At 52.0% G+C, this 22,066-nt stretch overlaps 1 protein-coding gene across 1 annotated transcript; it reads right to left on the bottom strand.

The window, feature by feature from the left end:
* Positions 1-95: 95 nt before the first annotated feature.
* POLE3 (DNA polymerase epsilon 3, accessory subunit) lies at positions 96-3,889 on the bottom strand. Its single transcript, XM_058038130.1, has 5 exons — positions 3,865-3,889; positions 3,593-3,668; positions 2,932-3,017; positions 2,145-2,263; positions 96-1,675 (listed from the first exon to the last, which is right to left on the bottom strand). Exons 2-5 carry the CDS (start codon positions 3,656-3,658, stop codon positions 1,515-1,517), a joined length of 432 nt encoding a protein of 143 aa, XP_057894113.1. The 5' UTR covers positions 3,659-3,668; positions 3,865-3,889; the 3' UTR covers positions 96-1,514.
* Between the last annotated feature and the right edge of the window lie 18,177 nt (positions 3,890-22,066).

Raw genomic sequence — 22,066 nt, 5'->3', positions numbered from 1 at the left:
ACCAGAGCATTTCCTGCTCCCATCCCACTGATGCAACCACAACCTGCTCATTTTATAACTGACCAAAATATGAGACACCCATTTCTGTAAAAAAAAAAAAAAAGCTGGTTTTATTTAGATCTCATTCCCTTCCAGAATATGCACCCCAGATATGTGCTGAAGAGAAAAACAAAAAAAAAAAAAAGAGAGGAAAAGAGCTGGAAGGTGGGTGTTTATCAGAAATGTGGGGAACACATCATCAGCTCAGGCTTTGAACAGCCTGACTGGATGCCAGCAGAAACTAGACAGCAGAAAATCTGTGTTGGTTCAGTTCTTTTCAGAAGCTGGGCTTGTGTGCGTGTCAAAATCCAGCAAGCCAGAAAAGCAGGAGGGCAGGGTGGTTCTTGTGGGCAGCTGCCACCACTTTTTGGTGGAAAGGATCCAGGATTCCTCACAAGTGCTATTTCAAAACTGCACATCATCAAAACCTGGGGGTTTTAAATGTATCTAAAACTTCCTGAGGGAGAAAAGGCATCAGAACTAAGAGTTCAAGTGGAAAAGCACAAACCTACACCAGCACAAGGGACACCAAGAGCTTCTCTCAACCCTTCCTTCCTGCAGGGGCCTTTTGTGAAGCCACAAGGGCCCCTGGGTGGGCACACAGCCCCTGCCCTGCTGCCCTCCCTGAGGCACCCCTGGGATGGAATTAGCCCATCCCAGCTGGGAAAAGGGGAAAAGACAACCACAATTCCCCACTCTGCTCTAGCACATCTCAGCTTGCTGCAGGTGAGACCACCAGACCCCAGTGTGGCACTGAGCTGTCACACCCCCAGCATGGCACAAAGCCACCTGTTTTCAGCCCTGCTCCTCATCTGAGCCCTCCTTGTGCTCCACATTTTGAATCATCTCCTCTTTGTCTCTCAATGCACTGTCACTGCACAGTTTACCCCGTGTTTTTCAGATTTGGGTTCGTTTGGGTGAGTCAGTGAGTGAACTCGTGGTCCCTGTGCAGCCACCCTGAGGCTGGAGGACACAGTGTCACTGTCACAGCACAGCAGGCAGAGGAGGCACAGCCAGGATGCAAGGAAACAAAGGGAAACAACTCAACTGGATCAAAAGCTTCAATGTGCAGCTCCCAAGCCTCTGGACATCATCACCTACATTCTACACCCCAGAAGTGATCTGTGAATGGATTCAGCCCCTCATCTTCAAGATTCTCATGTTCTCCTGGCCAGTTTCTGCACTGAGCACCCACCAGTGCTTTTTTCCTCTCTTTCAGAGCCAGCCCAGCATCAAAAGCCCAGGAAGTGCCTGCCCATAGCCTGGGGAGAGCCAAAGCCCAGCAGGCACAGGGAGGAGCCACCGTGCCAGGGAAAAGCTTCAGCACAGTCCTTTATGTACAAATTCCAGCCAAAAGGGACAGGCCACAGAGGGGCAGTGCAAAGCTCTAAAGGACACTCCAGGGGATGCAGCAAGGTCGATTTACAGCCTTTACATCCCTCTGAGCACACCCCAGCCCCTGCCCACGAGCCAGCTCAGTTGTCCACCTCTTCCTCATCATTTGGTTCTTCCTCCTCCATCCTTTCATCATCATCATCATTGTCCTCCTCTCGGCTCTTATCTTGCTCCTCCGAGTCTGCCTTCTTGTCTTTATCTTTCCTGGCCTCTTTCTTCCCTTTCTGCTCCCGCCTGTAAACTGAGGAGAGGGAACAGTGAGGGCTTGGCACAGCACAGACAGGTCAGTGGCTGAGATCCAACATCCCCTTGCTCTCCTGGCTTTGGAGGGGAGCAGGGGACTCAGAGCACAACTCACCCTACGAGCTGAGCTGTGCTGAGCAGCTCCATAGGAAATCAGGTTAAATTTCAGCAGAAAAATGCTGAAAAGGATGCAGGAGGTCACATTTACAGGCAGCACCTACGGCTTTCCTTAGATAACATAATAGGGGAGTGAGAGCAGATGAGACTTTCTCAATCCTCATCAGTTGTGCAATAATGTTATCCCAGTCCCGTTAAGGTGCACATTAGTTACTCCCCAGGCAAACTGCAGTGTAGGATGCTGGGCAAAGAGAAGAGAAACAAGACAGGCAATAAGTGTTGCTTGTCCAGCGTTGGAGGAAACAGGACTCAGTGCCTCAGAGTCCCTGGGCACCCATGGAGCACGGTACCTTCCAGGGATTCCTTCAGAGGGGCCACGAATCTCTGGAACTCCATCTCCTCCATGGCAGAGAGCACGTCCCCAGCATTCAGGGTTTTCCTCTTCCCCTTCATGGCAAAGTTATTTGCACTAGGGAGAACCAAAAAAGAGAGGTAATAGGGAACTGTTAGCAATTCCATCTTGACTTTAATAATCAAGTCATAAGCAATTTAAAGAAGCCATCCACAAAACATTTAGGGTTTTTTTATCATTTACTAAAGAAGGTTTGAGACATTTTTGTTTACACTGGCTGTCTGTGCTTTCTCACAGTGTTAGTTTCTGCTTGCACAGACCTTTTCTATGAGCAGGAGAAGGAGAAAGCCTGAACCTTGACTGTGACAGTTCCACACAGCCCTAGAAGCACCTGCCACGAGAGAAGTGACTGCCTGCAGAGATTATGCCAAACCACCCCAAAATGTGACTGTGCCCTCTGTGGCAGCTCTTGCCCTAACACAGCTTCATGATGAAGAGCCTGACAGTGAGTCAAGTGCCCCTGCCTTTGCCAGGAAGGCTGTGCAGCCACGTTCTAAGGCTAATGGCAGTTTGGGACCCCTCTTTTTGGGACATGGCTGTGTTCAGAGCCCAGCTACCTTCCCACGGGCTGCTCTGAGCAGTCCACCCCACCTGCTGCAGCCTGGCAGACTGGTTTATTTATATAAACAGAAAATACAGAAAAACAACACTGGGAAAGAGTCCTCAGGCCAGCAGAGATGAATTATCAATCAAGTGCCCCAGTGATTGCTGCACCAAGTCCTTACCATGATGTTGCATAGAGCACAAACACGCTCGCTGCTCGGGAGATCGCGCTCCGGGCTTCTTTGGAAATATTGACTCCATCAGGAAGCTGAAAAACAAATACAACTTTTATCAGCAGCTGCTAAAAACAAACTCCAAAACTGAAGTGCCAGTGTGTTAAGGCACTCAGAGGGCTCAGAAGAACTGGGAACTGCTCTGGGGTGCTGTCACAGGAGCTCTGCTCCCAGTGGAAGCCCAGGGAATGTGTCCCCCAAAGGTACAGAGCTGAGCAGAAGCCAGTGACTCTGGCATTTGGGGTCTGGCCACTGTCTGCAGGTAACTCATCCTGTGACTGCCCAGCTCCTGACATGCCTGCCAGGCCCAGACCCACCCAGCAACACCTCACAGCTCCAGACCAAACCAAGTAAACTAACTACTGGGAATTATTCTGGATTTTTATATAGACACGGACTTGTGTGCTGAAGTTTCAGGGGGCCTGGTTCTCACAGTGCCACTGCGGGAGCTGCACCGGTACAGCTGCAGTGAGGGGGCCGCAGCCCCGGTACCCCAGGGGGACAGCCCAGGGCAGAGCCCCGCGGGCGGGGACACAGCACGGGCCGGGGCCGGGGCCTCCAGGGCCGGGATCTCCCGGGGCTCCGCTGGGCCGCGGGGCCCGGCACCCACCGCCTCCTTGATGATGCGGGTGATGACGGCGTTGGGCAGGTTCAGGTCCTCCGGTCTCTCCGCCATCCTGGGCCTCCTGCAAGGCAAACGCGGCGTCAGGGGCGCGGGGATGGGCGGGATCGCGGTGGGACAGGCGGGATCCCCTCAGGACAGGGGGATCGCGGTGGGACAGGCGGGATCCCCTCAGGACAGGGGGATCGCGGTGGGACAGGCACTTTCCCCTCAGGACAGGGGGATCCCCTCGGGACTCGGCGCTCTCGGCCCGGCCGTACCCAGCCCGCGCTCCGCCGCCGCCCCGCCCGCTCCCGGCGCGCACCGCGGCCCTGCCCACACGGCGGGAAATGGCGGCGGCGCCTGAGGGGCGGGCAGCGGGAAGGGAAAGGGAAAGGAAAGGGAAAAGAAGGAGAGGGAGAAGGACAAGGAGGAGAAGCAGGAATAGGAACAAGATAAGGGCAGGGATAGGGACAGGCATAGCTATAGGTGTAGGTACAAGTGTAGGTGTAAGGCCAGGTGATGGTGAGGGGACAGGTTCAGGTGCGGGACAAGTTCAGGTGAAGGAACAAGGACAGATTCAGGTGTAGGTACAGGACAGGTGCAGGGGCAGGTTCAGCTGTAGGTGAAGGGACAGGTTCAGGTGCAGGGACAGGACAGGTTCAGTGCAGGGACAGGCTCAGGTGGTCACACCGCTGTCCCTGAGGGGCTGTCAGAGCTCGGAGCAGGGCCAGGCACAGGCACAGCCTGGGGCAGAGCTGGGGCAGAGCTGGTGCAGCCCTGGGGCAGAGCTGGTGCCTCTGGGATTGTTCCCAAGGTGCCCAAGGCTCACTCCAAGGCTGTGTGACACTGTTAGTGACTAAGGCATTACTGTATCCTTGTGTGTGGCTGACAAAGCTCCAGCCTCTGCACCAACACTAATACAAAACTTTTCAATTTATTTATACATTTTTAGCAAACAAATTAGTGTTCATTGGCTCTAGGTTACATAATTCTCTTCATTAGTTACCGTTTTCTCTGCTCTTGGTTGTTAATTTCTCACACTTCACGCTAATCTGGTCCCCATACTTTATTACTTTTATAATCTTTTTCTCAGTCAGGGAATCTCCAGCTTTCCACTCCTTAATCTCCTCTGCATTTTCTGCTTGCTTCAACACCCTTGAAGGGTCATAAATTTAAGATCCCAGATGTCCAATCTCCAACTCCCTTTGGCTTTGTTTATTGAAGCTTGGCAGGGTTACTTTTAGCAAACTTGAGGTTTTGGTTATTTAGTGATCAAAGAAATTGTAAGAGCCTGTGAAGAAACTTAAATAGTGCTAGCTGAAAGTGGGCACTGGTTGCAATTAATTAAAACAATTAGTTAGGAAAGTTGCATCATTTCCAATGGGAAATAACAGCTGTTTTACCCCACACTGGTGTCTGGCCTCTTCCCTTGTTGCTGTGTGAGGGCACAGGGCTGTGAGCTCCTCCATCCCTGCCCCACTGACCCCATGCCTGGCCTAAACCCTGTAATTCCACGAGACTTTATCCCTGTTGATAACCTGACCAGGTAATTAAATAGGCTCAGAGTGCAAGAAAGCAGATTAATGCTGTGTTGGGGTGATACTTGAAATTGTGAGCAGTGATTGATCTTTTCCATGGGAAATGGGAATTCCCTGTTATCAAGGGCAGCGTTTCTGTTGCAGGGAGAGTTGGCAGAAGTTTGTGAGCCCAGGTGAAGGCAACAGTGGTGGACATAACGCTGTGCTGGGGGAAGCACACACTGAGCACAACTGTTCCAGTTCCACTGGATTAATAAACTCCATCCCTGCTGTACAAATGGTGTGTAAATTTTGGTTTTAGCTCCTTTCCATGTGCTCTGTTGCTCCCCACCTGTTTGGTGTGGCAGTGCTGGCACTGGGGAGGGACATTCACAGACTGAGCTGCTGTGACAGTGGCACACTGAGGCTGTGACCATGGCACACTGGGCTGCTGTGACAGTGACTGTCACCCTGTTCTGAAGTTCTTCTAAGCCTTCTGATGTTTACATTTTTAAAATAGAGAGTTTCTCACTGACTTTTCATGTAAATAATGATTGTTTTGCATTCCTTTCTGGAGGAGGAGAGAATTGGACTGTTGGTTTGACCAGTGTGGTCGGAGAGGTGGTGATCTCATCCTCCAATCCATGGTCACTTTTGGAATTCTATAAATAGTGAGGTCTGGAAATAAATGCACCTTTTTTGCCTTGGACATCTCAGAATGTGAGTGTTCATTTTGTGTCCTATTGTGACAGTGACCATGGCAGACTCAGATCCTGGACAGGGGTTTTGTATTTGTTGGGAATGCCCCAATGAAGGCAGGAATGATGCATCTGACTCCATGTTCTCAGAAGGCTAATTTATTACTTTATAGTACTATATTACATTAAAGAATATATTTAATATATTTTAAATATAATATATTGATACAATTATATATTAATTATATATAATACTATATTCTATTGAAGAATATACTATATTCTATTAAAGAATACTATACTAAAGAATACAGAAAGAATACTTACAGAATGCTAAGAAGATAATAATGAAAACTCCTGACTCTTTTCAGAGTCCTAGCACAGTTTGGCCCTGATTGGCCAAAGAGTGAAAACAACTCCCAGCAGAATGCAATGGAACAATCACCTGTGGGTGAACAATCTCCAAACACATTCCACATGAGCACAACACAGGAGAAGCAAATGAGATCAGAATTGTTTTCCTTTTCTCTGAGGCTTCTCAGTTTCCCAAGAGAAAAATCTTGGGCCAAGGGATTTTATCAGAGGATGTGAATGCCACACAGGGAGGGTGGCTCAGAGCTGTTGGAGCCCTTGGGAGCCACTGCTGCTCATTTTGGTTTCTTAGAAAAAGCAGCTTTTTTAGAGCATGAGGTGTTTTTGTCCATGAAGTGAGAACCAAGCGAGGTGGTGGTGTGGGAATGCCTGGAGAAGGGGCGGGATGGAGCAGAGCCAGGAATGGGGGCTGCTCAAATCCAGGGATTCAACACAAAGCTGCCCCATTCATCCAGCTCTGTGAGTCCTCTGGACACAGCAGGCTCTCCTCCTGGCCCCTGGTGTGAGTCTGTATTTGTTTTTAAGGACAATGTCTGTAGGTTGGTACATTGAGTCCCAGGAAGGGACATTGAAGACCATTCCATGGCAGGGACACCTCCCACTGTCCCAGGCTGCTCCCAGCCCTGTCCAGCCTGGCCTGGGACACTTCCAGGGGCATTTCCAGGGATCCAGGGGCAGCCATCCATCCTGGCCTTATATCCTGTAGGTCCAGAGCCTTTATATTAAATCAGTTTTCTAGTCTTGTTTCACTGTCCTGTGTAAAACACAGAGGATGTTGAGCATGCAGTGCTCAAATTTACTGCTGTGAGTCACATTTTACACTGGAACAAAAATGTTGTTGCACGTAGCACAGGTATAAATACAGTGACAGAGGAGCAGCAGCTCAGCCCAGCCTGAGAGGGAAAGCAAAACCATGGGACAATCAATATTGTCCTTCTGTACCTCAGGGAAAGGCTATAACAGATTTAGATTTAAATGCTTTGAGTTAGATATTAAGAAAACAACCTGTGAGGGTGGGCAGGCCCTGGCACAGGGTGCCCAGAGCAGCTGTGGCTGCCCCTGGATCCCTGGCAGTGCCCAAGGCCAGGCTGGGCAGGGCTGGGAGCACCTGGGACAGTGGGAGGTGTCCCTGCCATGGCAGGGGTGGAATGAGAGGATCTTCAAGGTCTCTTCCACGTTCTGTGATTCTGTTCAATGACTCTGCACTGGTGTCAGTAGATGAACACTGTGAGATTTAAGCCTGCAGTGACGGTGGGCACTCCTTTAACCTCCTTGTTTTTCACAAAATTGCACCAAAATGTGACATTTATGGTTTAGCTGCAGGCAAAGAGCTGACCCAGCAGTGTTTGTACTCCTCAGAACCCACTGTTAGCACAGAGGGGCTTGAATCTCACTTGACTTCTGTGAAAATGACACTTCAGTATCATCATGGCCAAAGGAAAAAAATATTACTACAAAAAGACGGATTATTCCAATGTAGAACAGTCATTGTGGAGCAGCTGAATTGTTTCCAGCACTCCTGAAGCCCTGTTTGGATGGGAGCCATCCAAGCCCTGTAAATAAGAGGCTGCTGATGCAGTAACAGATAACTCTTCCTCTTGTAGAATCAGGGATGAGGTGTGCCAGGACATGGTGCACAGAAAAGTTCTGAAGAGCAAACCCTTCCCTCTGGGCTCTCCCTGCTCTGCTCAGAATGTTTTGGGGCTGCAGGATTCACTGTGAGGGCCTGAGAAGCGTTCAGTGCCTTCCTGTGCCCTGAGTCACTTCACACCTCTGCCCTCGTTAGTGCTGAACGGAGCCGGGGCTCGGGTGACTCAGGGGGACAGGACAGCCCTTAGGAGGCACAGCCAACAGCAGGGGACACAGGGGACACACGGCAGGGACACAGGGACACATCCCAGACTGGTGTTGGATAAAGGCAGGGATACAGGGACACATCCCAAACTGGTGTTGGATAATGCAGGGACACATCCCAGACTGGTGTTGGATGATGCAGGGACACATCCCAAACTGGTGTTGGATGAAGGCAGGGACTCATCCCAAACTGGTGTTGGATAACCCAGGGACACAGGGACTCGTCCCAGACTGGTGTTGGATGAAGGAAGAGACACAGGGACTCATCCCAAACTGGTGTTGGATAACCCAGGGACACAGGGACATGTCCCAAACTGGTGTTGGATGACTCAGGGACACGGGGACACATCCCAAACTGGTGTTGGATAATGCAGGGACACAGGGATTCATCCCAAATTGGTGTTGGGTGATGCAGGGACACATCCCAAACTGTTGGATGTGTTGGATGACTCAGGGACACAGGAACCTGTCCCAAACTGGGATTGGACAATGCAGGGACACAGGGACTCATCCCAAAAGTGGTGTGGATGAAGGAAGAGACACAAGGACTCATCCCAAACTGCTGTTGGATGATGCAGGGACACGGGGACACATCCCAAACTGGTGTTGGAGGATGCAGGGACACAGGGACTCATCCCAAACTGGTGTTAGATAACTCAGGGACACAGGGACACATCCCAAACTGGTGTTGGAGGATGCAGGGACACAGGGACTCATTCCAAACTGGTGTTGGAGGATGCAGGGACACAGGGATTCATCCCAAATTGGTGTTGGATGAAGGAAGAGACACAGGGACACATCCCAGACTGATGTTGGATAACTCAGGGACACATCCCAAACTGATGTTGGTTAACTCAGGGACACATCCCAAACTGCTGTTGGATAACTCAGAGACACAAGGACTCATCCCAAACTGCTGTTGGATGGTTTGCACTTCCCAATTTAAATTTCCTTGGGAGACTGTCTACGACTGCTCCGTTTTTAAAATTCATTTTCCTTTTGGCTATGGAAGAAGAATGAATGTGAAACACTTGGCAGTATCCTTTTTAAAAGGAAACAAGGTTTTGCTTGGTCATTACAATCTCTAAATGTTTAAGTGCATCAGGGCTCTAACAGAGCTGGTGCCTGGAATGATCCCATTTTTCCTTCCCCTCAGGACAGGCCGGGCACTGCAGGCAGGAGCCCGGTCCCCAGAGGATGGAGCTGTCCCTCAGAGGTGTCACTCACACTCTTCTCTTCCTGCCTCAGCCCCTCTAAGTTTAGCTCACCTCTGATGAAGGCCTCCGAGTGCAGCACTTTTCAAAATATCTTCCTGGCATTCTTTTTTTAGCCATAAACTAATTCAGCAGTTTCAGCTGTCAAAAAAGTGCCAGCCTGAAATTCTGCTGATTGAGTGGACCTTCCTATGTGACCTAAGCCAGAGACTTGGACAAATCCTGTGTTCCAGGTCAGGAGCTATTTTCAGCTGCGTGGATGGACTATTGCATTAACTGTAACTTTGTTACTCCCTTTGGAAAGTGCTTTGGGAAGGGAAGCTGTAGGGTGACCTCTGTGTCACCTCTGGTGGTGTTCACTCGGGTTTGTGGCACCATGAATCTTGCTCTGTTTGTGCCCTGCTCCAGCCAGGGCTCTGCAGCAGGGTCAGACATCTGTGCTCTCACCTGCACCGACCATCCTGGTGCTCTGCAGTAACACAAGCACAGTGAGTGCTCCCAGCTCCCAGGGTGTCAGAGCTCAGCACATCCCTCCGGGTGTCCAGAGTTGCTGAGGACCCCGTCAGGGGGCTCAGAGACCCTGGCACACAGCCCAGAGCACCTGGGGATTTGATTGTGACCCCTGGAGCAAGTTACCAGCTTTGTATGAGGACCTGAAAGTCACACAGGTTTGAATGGTGTAATAACAAAATGATCACAGGGTGAAAATGTAGATTTTAGGATTTTTGGTGTGGGGGTTATGGGGACAAGATGGAGGAACTTGGACATGTCCAACCTTTCTTCTTCTTCTTCTTCTTCTTCTTCTTCTCCTTCTTCTCCTCCTTCTCCTCCTTCTCCTACTTCTCCTCCTTCTCCTTCTCCTTCTCCTTCTCCTTCTCCTTCTCCTTCTCCTTCTCCTTCTCCTTCTCCTTCTCCTTCTCCTTCTCCTTCTCCTTCTCCTTCTCCTTCTCCTTTCTCCTCCTCACTTTTGGATTGGTTTAGAGTAGAAGCTCACTGTCTAACACAGGTGATAGGTATTGGGAATTCAGTGTAAATATGTTATATGTAGTTTGCAGTATAAAAGGACAGCACAGAGTGCCTGTGGCTGTCCTGCTGAGCAGATCTCACTGGGCAGAAAGAAAATTTTATAGATAAGAATTAATAAACAACCTCAAGACTGAAAAGTGAAGAGTCCAGACTCGTTCTTCAGCTGTGCGGGCTGAAGCAGAGACATCCTGCACATCTGGGGCAGCAATTATCAACAGCAACCTGAGAGCAGGGAAGGGAATGCCTTCCTGATTCTGGGTAGTGGGATCACACTCAAACAATATGGGCAATAATCAGGTTGTGCTCAGCTAATTGATCCAGCAAAACAATTAATCCACAGAGTGGCTTAAAGGTGCCCCAGTAAGGTGGGCTAATGGTGTAGTGTGCCACTACAAAATGGGATCCAGCTCCTCCTATGTCTGCCAAATGCACATTAAAGTTGACCCTACAGGAGTGGAAAGTCCTTGAATTGAAAGTGGTTTAGGGCTGGGCAGCTATTTTGGAAAATGTCTTGTGCCTGCTCTGTTGTGTTCTCCCCTGGGCATCACCTTCTGTCATGAAACAGGAGCTTTGTCTGACCCTGCTTTTATTTTCTTTAATATTCTTGAATATCCTTTCTCCTTAAATATTCTTGTAAAGACTCCTCACTGGGAGGGTGGTGGTCACTGGCACGGGCTCCCTGGGGAAGTGGTCGTGGCACCAAGGCTGCCAGAGCTCCTAGGACACCTGGAGGATGTGATTAGTGACAGGCTTTCATTCTAGTCCTGCAAGGGAGTGGGGCTATGATCCCTTGCAGCTGGAGAGACTCTGTGTGCCTGTTCCCATGCCTGGGCTGAAGGGGGGAGTCAGGATCAGAGTTCTGGGGGAGAAATGAGGCAGCTGCCCTTGGAGCAGCAGCTTCACTCTAACACCAGCTTAACTGAACAGAAAAATGTCAGAGACCCTTGGTTTACTCTGTCCAGCCTGGCAATGGGGAAGATAATGATGATCCAGATGACAAAGGAGATCTCTGTCAAGAGAAAGGGCAACTTTCCCCTTCTGTTGTGCCCCAGGACAAAGGACAATGGCTTTAAACTGAAGGAGGATACACTTAGTTAGATATTGGGGAGGAATTGTTCCCTGGCAGGGTGGGCAGGCCCTGGCACAGGGTGCCCAGAGCAGCTGTGGCTGCCCCTGGATCCCTGGCAGTGCCCAAGGCCAGGCTGGGCAGGGCTGGGAGCAGCCTGGGACAGTGGGAGGTGTCCCTGCCATGGCAGGGGTGGCAACGGATGGGCTTTAAGGTCTCTCCCATCCCAAACCAGTCTAAGCGTTCTGGCAATTGATCTGTCTCTCCCCATCACATGCCAAATCTGTTTGGGTGCCAAATGCCAGAAATATTTGATTTTCTGTGAAATCAGTGAGCTAACCTGGCTCACTGGGAGGCAGAGCAGTGTCAGAGCTGGGGAGCAGAGGTACCTGAGAGGAGAGCTCAGCGATTTCCTGCAGCTCCAGACTGCAGTTCAGCTCAGGTGACAGGCAATAACTTCCTAAGCTGTTTTAACTTCATTACTTTGATCCATTTGACCATTCTAAGGCCAAAAGCATAATTCCCAAGAGACCTTTTGCTATATTGAAACTGATCTCTTTTATGAGAAGGGTCACTAAAGACCCAGCTTGGTTATTACATTGTTTTTATTGCATTAAAATAAATCAACAATGGATTAATACTCAGCATTTGTCAAAATGCGGCAGCAGGACTGGATGCTCAGATCAGACATCCTCTAAGAGACCTGGAATGTCTCATGGTGCTGCTCTTGTGTGTCACTGAGGGTTCAGAGTGCAGGAGAATGGTGCTGTGAGCTGTTGTGCTGCTGTAATTCACTGGGTTTTTAATCAGGTTAAGGTGCAAGACATGTGTGTGTTAAAGAACTGGCCTGAGGAATTCCCACTGCCCCAGGGAAATGCAAAAGCAAGGACAAAGCCTTGAGCTGGGAAAATTGTCAGGTGTGGGCCCAACCCACTGTTATTCTGCAGGCTAGGCATGGCAAAAGGGGAAAAGGATGAAAAAGGATGAAAAAGGGGAAAAAGGATGAAAAAAAAGAACAAAAGAACAAAAGTATAGTTTATGATGCCCCATTAGTGAGAGCAGCCTCTCAGCCTGCAATCAGACTGAGCTGTGTGCCTTTAATGGGGAGAGAATCATGGAACCCCAGCCTGGTTTGGGGTGGAAGGGACCCTAAAGCCCATCCAGTGCCACCCCTGCCATGGCAGGGACACCTCCCCCTGTCCCAGGGGCTCCCAGCCCTGCCCAGCCTGGCCAAGGATGGGAACCCACCCCACACAGGCAGCCTGTGGTGCTCTGGTGGCTGCTGCTCGCTGTGATTGCTGCTCCTCGCTGTGGAGGCTCCTCCAGCCCAGAGGAGATGCTCTGTACAGGATGTGTCTGGAGGGATCAGGGAGCATCCCTGTGCTCAAAGGGATCCCTCTCCTGAATTCAGCCTGGATATCTCCCTAACCAGCCCCAGGGCAGCAGGGGAAGAAGCCAGGCAGTTTCTGCAGGTGTACAGTGTTCAGATGGGTGAAAATCTGAACTGAAATAAAACAAGAGTTTCTTGCTCTCCCATCTTTTCCCTGCTGCTCTCCTCCTGGACAGGAGCTGGTTTATGGAGCAGCTCTTACACAAACCATGCTGTGCTCACAGCTGCCTTGGTTTCAGCCAGTTTGGCAATGGCAAAGGGACAAGATGAACTGTTTCCAGCAAGCCTGGCCCTGTTGGAGGATGGGCACAGCACAAGTGGTTGTGCATGGAGACTGTTCTGTGCTCTGCATCCCTGGGGAGGCACCAGGGGCTGTGCCAGCTCCTGCTCACGTGGGGTTTGTCACAGACTGCCCTAGAAATGCTCTGTGCTCCCATCCTGAGCTCCTGCAGACACCCCTCAGAGCCCAGGCAGAGCTGTGGCTGCTCCCTTTGCATGTGCAGAGTCTGCATTTCATAGGGAAGGGGCACAGAGGGAGGTTTAGAAAAGAGATCAGCCAAAGCATAAATTTGTTACCCTAAATGATGGGTGCAAAAGGCCAAACACATGAAGTGCTGTGGAGAGGCAGGGACACAGTTTGTGTCAGACTCTGGATGTTGCCAGGACTCTGATATTTTGCAGCAGCTGAGCTGAGTGCTGTGCTGGGATCCTGTCTGGCTGTGGGGACCCTGTGGAAGGGGATGGATGGTTTTGTGAGCAGGAGCAGCCCATGAGGCTGGGGCAGTGCTGGTTTGACACCCAGGGCTCTGTCCTCTCCCAGCTCCATTTTCCAGGAGTGTGGAGTCCTGAGTGCATCAGCCTGGAAAGGAGGAGACAAGGGAGCTGCAGGACAGCAAAGGCAGCAGCAGAGACCACGCTGGGGATGTTGCTGCTGCTCTGGCTCAGATCTGGGCTCCAACAGGATGCTCACACTCTGGGATGTGGGCAGAGAAGGGGTGGTGTACCTAAAATACCCTGGAAGGAGGAGAAACCTTTTTTGTGCCTCAGATTGGAAAAGGATTTGCAATGTGCCAGTCTGCCTCTTTGTTGGGCTCCTAACTGGAGTTTTCCAGGGAGAAGCTGAGCTGTGCCTGTGCAGAGGTGGTGCCAGGGACAGCAGCACCTCAGCTGGGCCCTGGGGAAGAGGGGCTGCACTGTTCCCACTGCTGGAATGGTTTCTGTGCCTGCCCTATCTGCCAGGCTCTGCTAATCCCAGAAATCTGCCCTCAGGATTGCCCCGAAATAGCCCAAACCCTCCTTCCTGCAATCCTCTTACCATCTGGGCAGCCAGATAATTTTTCCCAGCCTGATTGAGTTTCTCTAGTTCCAAAGTCAGCCCCAAGCCTGTGGGTTTTCTGTGTGCATATGTTGCCCTTTTGCCTGGAATAACTGTCTAAGCACGTGTTTGGATTTGAATATCCAGCCAAAGGCAGACCCTGGTGCTGGCAGGCTGGAATCTGTGATGGAGAATGGTGTTAAACTTTAAAAGAAAGTCATTAACTCCCAGGCCAACCAGCTGAATGGGCAGTTTGCTGGGGACTCCAAGAGAACTGCAGGTTAAGGTCAGTCCCAGGCTGGAATGTGAGGGGGGAAGTCAGGAGGAGTTGATTTTTGCTGTTGGGAGCCAGGAGAGAACAGAGCTGTTGCAGGACCACCATCTCCCCCAGCTCACAGTTTAATTTGTACCTCCCCAGCTGGATCTCTGCTCCCTTGGGACATTTTTATGCTGGTTTGGATTGGGATTTCCCCCTTTCCCTGCAGTGGTACCACGAGCAGAGGCTCTGGGAGCTGAATCTCCTCAGCTGGAGAGGATCTGACCTGCGAGGGAGCCATGGAGCAGCCCCGTGAGTGCTGGGGGTTCCTCTGCCTTTGAGCACTGCTCATTCCCTGGGGAGCAGGGGGATGGGTGGGTGTGCAGACATCTCTTATGAAAAACCCTTTCCTTAGGAGTTTTCCTCCCGAGAAGCTGAGAGGCCTCAGGAACAAAATGTAAACATTTATTATCTGCTGCTGTGGAATGCAACAGGTGCATCTGGGATTGGTCTCATATGGTTGTTTCTAATTAATGGCCATTAATCAGAAACACAGTCAACTGGCTTGGACAGAGAGTCTGAGACACAAACCTTTGTTATCATTCTTTCTTTTTCTATTCTTAGCCAGCCTTCTGATGAAATTCTTTCTTCTATTCTTTTAGTATAGTTTTAATGTAATGTATATCATAAAATAATAAATCAGCCTTCTGAAGCATGGAGTCAGATCCTCATCTCTTCCCTCATCCTCAGACCCCTGTGAGCACGGTCACAGATGGGTGGTGGCTCTGTGGGTGGCTGCTCATGGCAGCCAGATCTGGAGCCTGGAGGAGATGAGGGTCTGTGTCTGCCCTGTTCCTGTTGTGGGGGGCTGGAGATGCCCAGCTCCCCGTGCGATCGTGTTTGATCTCAGGGCTCTCTGTGCTGCAGGACAGAGGGGATTTGAATCCACTGGGTTTGTGTGTTAGGAGTGATTTCTGCAGCCAGAGAGCCTCAAACCCTCTGGGAGCAGGGCAGGGAGAGCTCCGGGCCTGGGAGCCCCACAGAGACCCTTTACTATAATTTATTTATTATTAGTTTGAAAGCCCTGTCCCCTGGGACTCTTTCACCCCAAGCTGTGCTTCAGCTGGACAGACAGAGCTTTTATTACTGCCCTGTTTGCCTCTTAAAAGCCTTTTGCAATGAGAGAGAGAGAGAGGAGGCTTTGTGTGAGCCTGCGGAGCTCCTGGGAGACAGGGGAGTGAGTGTAAATAAACAGCTCTGAGTGCTGGGAGAGCTGCTGAGAGGAGCCACACAAACCACGGTGCTGGGGCTGGGACAGGGACCAGGACACTCAGGGCTGGGCAGGTACAAACCCTGCCCCATCCCAGAGGTTCAGGATGCCTGGGATTGTGGAGGGAATTGTTTGATGCTTGCTCAGGAAGCTGCTTGGTGATGCCTGTCCTGTGGGCTGAGCTGTGCAGTGAAAAATCCGTATTGGTTTGGTTTGGTTGGGTTTTCTCCCAGGTGCAATCCCAGGTTGGTTTGGTTTGGTTTTCCCAGGTGCAATCCCAGGTTGGTTTGGTTTGGTTTTTCCCAGGTGCAATCCTAGATTGGGTTTGGTTTGGTTTGGTTTGGTTTGGTTTGGTTTTCTCCCAGGTGCAATCCCAGATTGGTTTGGTTTGGTTTGGTTTCTCCCAGGTGCAATCCCAGATTGGTTTGGTTTGGTTTGGTTTCTCCCAGGTGCAATCCCAGATTGGTTTGGTTTGGTTTGGTTTTTCCCAGGTGCAATCCCAGATTGGATTGGTTTGGTTTGATTTGGTTTGGTTTTTCCCAGGTGCAATCCCCGATTGGGTTTGGTTTGGTTTGGTTTGGTTTGGTTTGGTTTGGTTTGGTTTGATTTGGTTTGGTTTTTCCCAGGTGCAATCCCAGATTGGTTTGGTTTGATTTGGTTTGGTTTTTCCCAGGTGCAATCCCAGATTGGGTTTGGTTTGGTTTGGTTTGGTTTCTCCCAGGTGCAATCCCAGATTGGTTTGGTTTGGTTTGGTTTCTCCCAGGTGCAATCCCAGATTGGTTTGGTTTGGTTTCTCCCAGGTGCAATCCCAGACTGGTTTGGTTTTTCCCAGGTGCAAATAAAGTTGCTGGGAAAAAGCTTTAACTTTGCTGGGTGGCAGATGGAGATCACTGGGAATGTTAGCAAATGGATTCAGCTGAGCAAATGAAGAGTTTTGATTATCCTGAAAGGAGGAACACTCAGAAGTGCCTTAGGAATGACCTGGATCCCTGAGCAGGGCCCCCCCAGCTGTTTGCTGGCTCCTGCCTGTCCAGGTCAGAGCTTTGGTGCCATGTGTGTGGGGCTCTGGCATCAGCACAGGGACAGAGGGGGCTGTGGCAGGGCTGTCCTTCAGCCCTCCTGTGCAGGAGGTGACAGCAGCACTGACTGTGACCCCAGGCAGCCCAGGGCCTCTCCTCTGCATTACAAACACACCCATGAGAGAGGGAGTTTGAGCCTTTGTGGGGTTTCTCTGCAGACCCCAGGGCTGGGATGATGAGGGGCCCCCAGACCCTCCCCGTGGGCAGGACAGGAGAGCTCTTGGAACATTCTGTAACATAAACACACTTCAGTTCCTCCCCAGCACTGCCTGTTGAGGGTGGGACGAAAATGAAGGTGGGATTAAAGGGTCCATCCCCACCCCAGCTCTGTATCCTGGGCTCTCTTGCCTTTCAGCAAGATGTGCAGAGGATGTGACACCCCCGGTGCCAGCCTGTGATATTTGGGAGCAGCTCTGATGTTGGAGCTGTGCTGGAGCTCAGGGTTTGCTCCTGGGAGAGCCAGAGCTGCTCCCCTGGCTGTGCCCGTCTGCAGGGAGAGCCTGGAGCAGCCATGGGATGTGTTTGGGAATGCCAGGGTGCAAATATCAACCTGGGCAGCTGGGACATCCCTGGGGGATGCTGTGGCACTGGCTGTGTGCCTGGCCAGGTTGGCTCCTGGCTGGAGAGCTGCCTGGGATGCAGGATTGCTCCTGCCCGCTGGAAAAGGGCCCCTTCCCTCTCTGTGCTCCCCTCCTTGAGCTTCTGGGTTTTGATGACTCTTGGGTTGGCTGTCTGTTCTCTGCCCTGAGATGTGTGGGATGGTGGTTCTGTGGCAGCATGTGCTTTTAAGAACGAGTCTGGACTCTTCACTTTTCGGTCTTGAGGTTGTTTATTAATTCTTATCTATAAAATTTTCTTTCTGCCCAGCTGAGATCTGCTCAGCAGGGCAGCCACAGGCACTCTGTGTTGTCCTTTTATACTACAAACTACCTATAACATATTTACACTGAATTCCCAATACCCATCACCTGTGTTAGACAGTGCACTTCTACTGTAAACCAATCCCAAAGTGCCAACAGCACTGCAGAAAATGGAGAACAAGAAGAAGAAAGAAGAAGGACTAGACACGCCCAGATTCCTCCATCTTGTCCCCATAACCCTTATACCAAAAATCCTAAAATCTACATTTGCACCCTGTGAATACTTTATTACAACACCATTCAAACTTGTGTGGCTTTCACATCCCCATGCCAAGCTGGCAATTTTTTAGAAGGATCAAAATCAAATCCCCAGGTGTTCTGAGCAGCATGCCAGGGTCTCTGAGCCCCCCAATGGGGTCCTCAGCAACTCAGGACATCCGGAGGGATGCACTGAGTTCCCACAGATGACTGCATGAATCCCTTCCTCAGGGACCTGCAAAGCAGCTGTGCCAGATGTGGGGAGCAGGTTTTGTTCTGGCAGAGCAGCTGGAGCAGCCTCTCCCCTCCTGTGTCCCCACATTCCACCAGAGCTCACCCTGGGCTTGCTGCTGGGGAGGCAGCAGCTGTGGCTGCCCTGGGGGTTCCTGGCTCCTGAAGGATTCCAGGGGCTGCAGGGCACCTCTGGGGGCTTTGGGGATGCCAGGCAGACAGGAGAATTTAGGTGGTGGCCCAGACTTGCAGGGATCAGTGTGACCAGGCTGCACCTTCTGCTCACCTCCCACACCTCTGGCACTGCCAGCTGGGAAAGGGGATCCAGCTTCTCCTGGGTCCAGCCAGATGTGCTGTGAGGGCAGCCAGATGTGCTGTGGGGGCAGCCAGATGTGCTGTGGGAGCAGCCAGACGTGCTGGGGCTGCTGAGGAGCTCCTGGTGCTGTCTCACAGCTGCTCCTGCTCCCTGCCCTGCCTGTGCACCCCCTGCCCTGTGATGAGGGCAGCAAAGGCCCTGCTGTGCTGCACAGACACTCAGCAATTACAGAATAAATCACATTTATAAATCAGCAATTACAGAATAAATCACATTTCTGTTCCTCAGCCCTCCCTGAGCCCTGGATCCTGAGGCTGGGGGCACAGGAGGGGATGGGGAGCTGAGGAGTGCTGAGCAGCCCAGCTGTGCCCCCAGATGTGCCTCTGCCCTGGGCTGTGTGTGCAGGGGCTCCAGCAGCACAGCAGCCATGGCCATGGTTCTGTGTAGGAGTGTTGGGGGTAGGATGGTGGGGACGGACAGACACCAAAGATCTCTGGAGCCAGGTCTGGAACTTGGGGTTTATTGCAAAGGGCCTGGGTGCAGGGCCCTGCTGGGAGCTGCCAAACACAGCTCAGAGCAGGAATGAGAGAAGAGAGGGGGAGAGAGGATGAGAGGGTGAGAGAGTAAAAGGCAAGAGAGCACGGTTCCCATTACAATACCATAAATCTTCTTCTGTGCTGAATATTCTGATTCTCACAAACCAATCTAGTACAAGATACAAATCCTACAGCATTTACACACAGCCTATAAGAATCATTACATCACCATACTGTGTTACATTTTAAACCCTAAAAACTCCTCTTTGGGCCCCTTCTGCCAAGCTGTAGGGTCTGCTCTGACCCTTGGGCCTGTCCTTCAGCTGGCCACACCATTGTTTTCCAGTTGTTCAGTAACTGAGGGATCTCAAAGCTTGCTTTCATTTCAATCTCGCTTATAGTTTCAATATTCTCAAAATCTTTTGCCAGGCAATCATATTGATAAGGCTTTCCTGTTTCATCTTCCCCACCAGTTCTGGGTGCTTCCCAGGGCTGCAGAGGGACTCTCACAGCCCAAGGGGACCCAGCTCTGGGCCTTTCCCACCCCACTGGTTCCTGAGCTGCACATTGCCCTGCTCCCATCCTGGCTGGTGCCTCTTTGCTGTACTGTGGGGAGGAGGGAAGAGGAGGCTCCTGCCCTGTTGTGGTGTGCTGTAACAGGGTCCTAACAAGCCTGGCCTTGTTCAGTGCCCAGCTGCAATCTCCAGCAAGCCAAGGTATCTCTGGGGTGATACACCGCAGTTGCTGCCTTTGGCCCAGCAGCGAGGGTCAGACTGGCCCAGGCACAATCTAACTGGGAATATTGGGAGCCTTTTTTCCAATATTGCCCCTCTCCAGCAGGAAAGCAGGAGCTTGGTGTGGGAGCTGGAGCAGAATCCCTGCCAGGCCCTCAGCAGGAGTTTGGGGTTGGAGCAGGAGCAGAATCCCTGCCAGGCCCTCAGCAGGAGCTTGGGGTGGGAGCTGGAGCAGAATCCCTGCCAGGCCCTCCCCAGCTGTGAGCACCCCCAGGCCTGGGCAGTGCTGGCTGCTCTGGGCTCCTGCAGGGTGCCAGGGCCAGGCTGGCACTGCGGGCACAGGCAGAACTCTGCTCTTTGTCTGGAGGCTTTGGAAGCTGCTGGGGTGGGTTTTGTCCCCAGCAGTGCCCAAAGGGGCCTGGATTTAGGGCAGTGGTACAATAGGTGTCCATGGCAGTGATGGATTGGGCTGTGCAGAGCATTCCTCCCTCCTTCCCTCCCTTGTTTGCTCTGTGTCCCTCCTGCTGCTTTTCCTTCAGTTTGAGGCAGTTTTGCTGGTGGAAGTTCAGCTGAATCAAATCAGTGCCCCTGGCAGCCTTTGGGAGAAAAATCAGCTTTTCCAGTGAGCAAAGAGCCTCTCCAAGCTGCTGCCTCTGCCCAGGGGCTGTGGGGATGGATCTATTTTTTATAGATATTTTGGGGTACTGGAGGCACTGGGCAGGGTGTGGTGGGTGCTGTCCATCTGTCCATCCTGGTGCACACTGGCACAGGGCTGAGGGACACTAAAATCCCATCTGAGGCTCTTTTGCCTTTACAGCTGCTGTGAGAGTGGCTCCACCAGGGCTGAGGGACTGCTCTGCCCCTCTGCCCTTCCAGGGAGTTCTGGGGTTCAGAACTGGGGACCCCCCATCTGGGGCTCCACAGCTACCCTGTGTTCAGGGCAGTGTAAAACAGCTCAGCCTCACCAGTGCCACCCTGCTCGTCCCTGTGGACAAGCCTGGGCAGATGTTCCTGGTCCTGGGCAGATGTTCCTGGGCTGTGCTGGGCTGGGAGATCTCTCCTCCAAGGCCCCCAGTTCTGGGTCTGAGCACTTTTGTCTGTCTCAGCATCAGATCCTGTGCCAGGTTGGGATGGCTGTGAGTGAGGAGGGCCAGGCTGGGGCTGCTGGGGCTTTGTCAGGGCGCTGGACATTAGGAAAGCATCCAATTCCCCCGTGTGGAGCCTCCTCTGAGCCCCAGCACATCAGCAGGGCTGGGCTGGAGCTGGCTCTGAGCCAGAGTCCTGCAGGAGTGTCCAGCTCTGGGGCCACCCACAGCAGGACCTGGAGCTGCTGGATGAGTCCAAGGAGGCCACGGAGCTGCTCCAGGGCTGGAGCCAGGCTGGGAGAGCTGGGGGTGCTCACCTGGAGAGGAGAAGCTCCAGGTAGAGCTCAGAGCCCCTGCCAGGGCCTGAAGGGGCTCCAGGAGAGCTGGGGAGGGACTGGGGACAAGGGATGGAGGGACAGGACCCAGGGAATGGCTCCCACTGCCAGAGGGCAGGGCTGGATGGGACATTGGGAATTGGGAATTGTTCCCTGTGAGGGTGGGCAGGCCCTGGCACAGGGTGCCCAGAGCAGCTGTGGCTGCCCCTGGCTCCCTGGCAGTGCCCAAGGCCAGGCTGGGCAGGGCTGGGAGCACCTGGGATAGCTGAAGCAGACATGGAACTGGATGGTCTTTAAGTTCTCTTCCAACCCAGACCACTCTGTGATTCTCAGCCTGTCCTGAACACCCAGTTCAGGGCAGCATCTCCAGTGTCCTGGACAGCTGCTTACACATTAATAAAGATCTGACAGGGCTGGTCATCTGTTCTAAATAAAATGAAACTGTGCTGAGCAGAGCCTTGGGATGCACTTGGAGTGTGGGACGGGAAGGGCCACGGCCAAGGCTGCAGCTGGGGCTCCTGCTGGGGTGAGTCCCTCTGAAGATGGCTCTGTCCCCTCTGTGCCACTGCATCGAGTGCACTGCCATCGCTCCTCTCCTCTGTGCTCACAGGGAAGGCTGGGCCAAGGTGGGCACAAACCCCCGGGGCAGAGAAAGCTGAGGCTGCAGCAGAGCCTGTGAGCTCCCTGCTGTCCCTGCTCCCTTCGCTGCTCTCATCTCCTCTCTCCCGGCAGGTCCAGGGCAGAGCCCCGCGGTGCTGGAGCCTCTCCCATCATCCAGGGGGCCACAGCGGGCCGGGCAGCCGGGAGCCCCGGGCAGCAGGAGGAGGATCAGCCGTGCCCGAGTGAGAGGGAAAGGTGAGTGAGGGGTGTCAGGGTGTTGTGGGAGATGAGACAGGAAAGCCTTATCAATATGATTGTCTGGCAAGAGATTCTGAGAATATGGAAACTAAGGGAGATTGAAATGAAAGCAAGCTTTGAGATACCTCAGTTACTGAACAACTGGAAAACAATGGTGTGGCCAGCTGAAGGTGATCCCCTTTGGATGGAACAACACCCTCTGCTTGCAGA

Source organism: Melospiza georgiana, chromosome 20, assembly GCF_028018845.1.
Source record: "Melospiza georgiana isolate bMelGeo1 chromosome 20, bMelGeo1.pri, whole genome shotgun sequence".
NCBI classification, from domain to species: Eukaryota; Metazoa; Chordata; class Aves; order Passeriformes; family Passerellidae; genus Melospiza; species Melospiza georgiana.
Note: the sequence above shows the minus strand (reverse complement) of the source record. Positions and strands in the feature narration are given on the sequence as shown.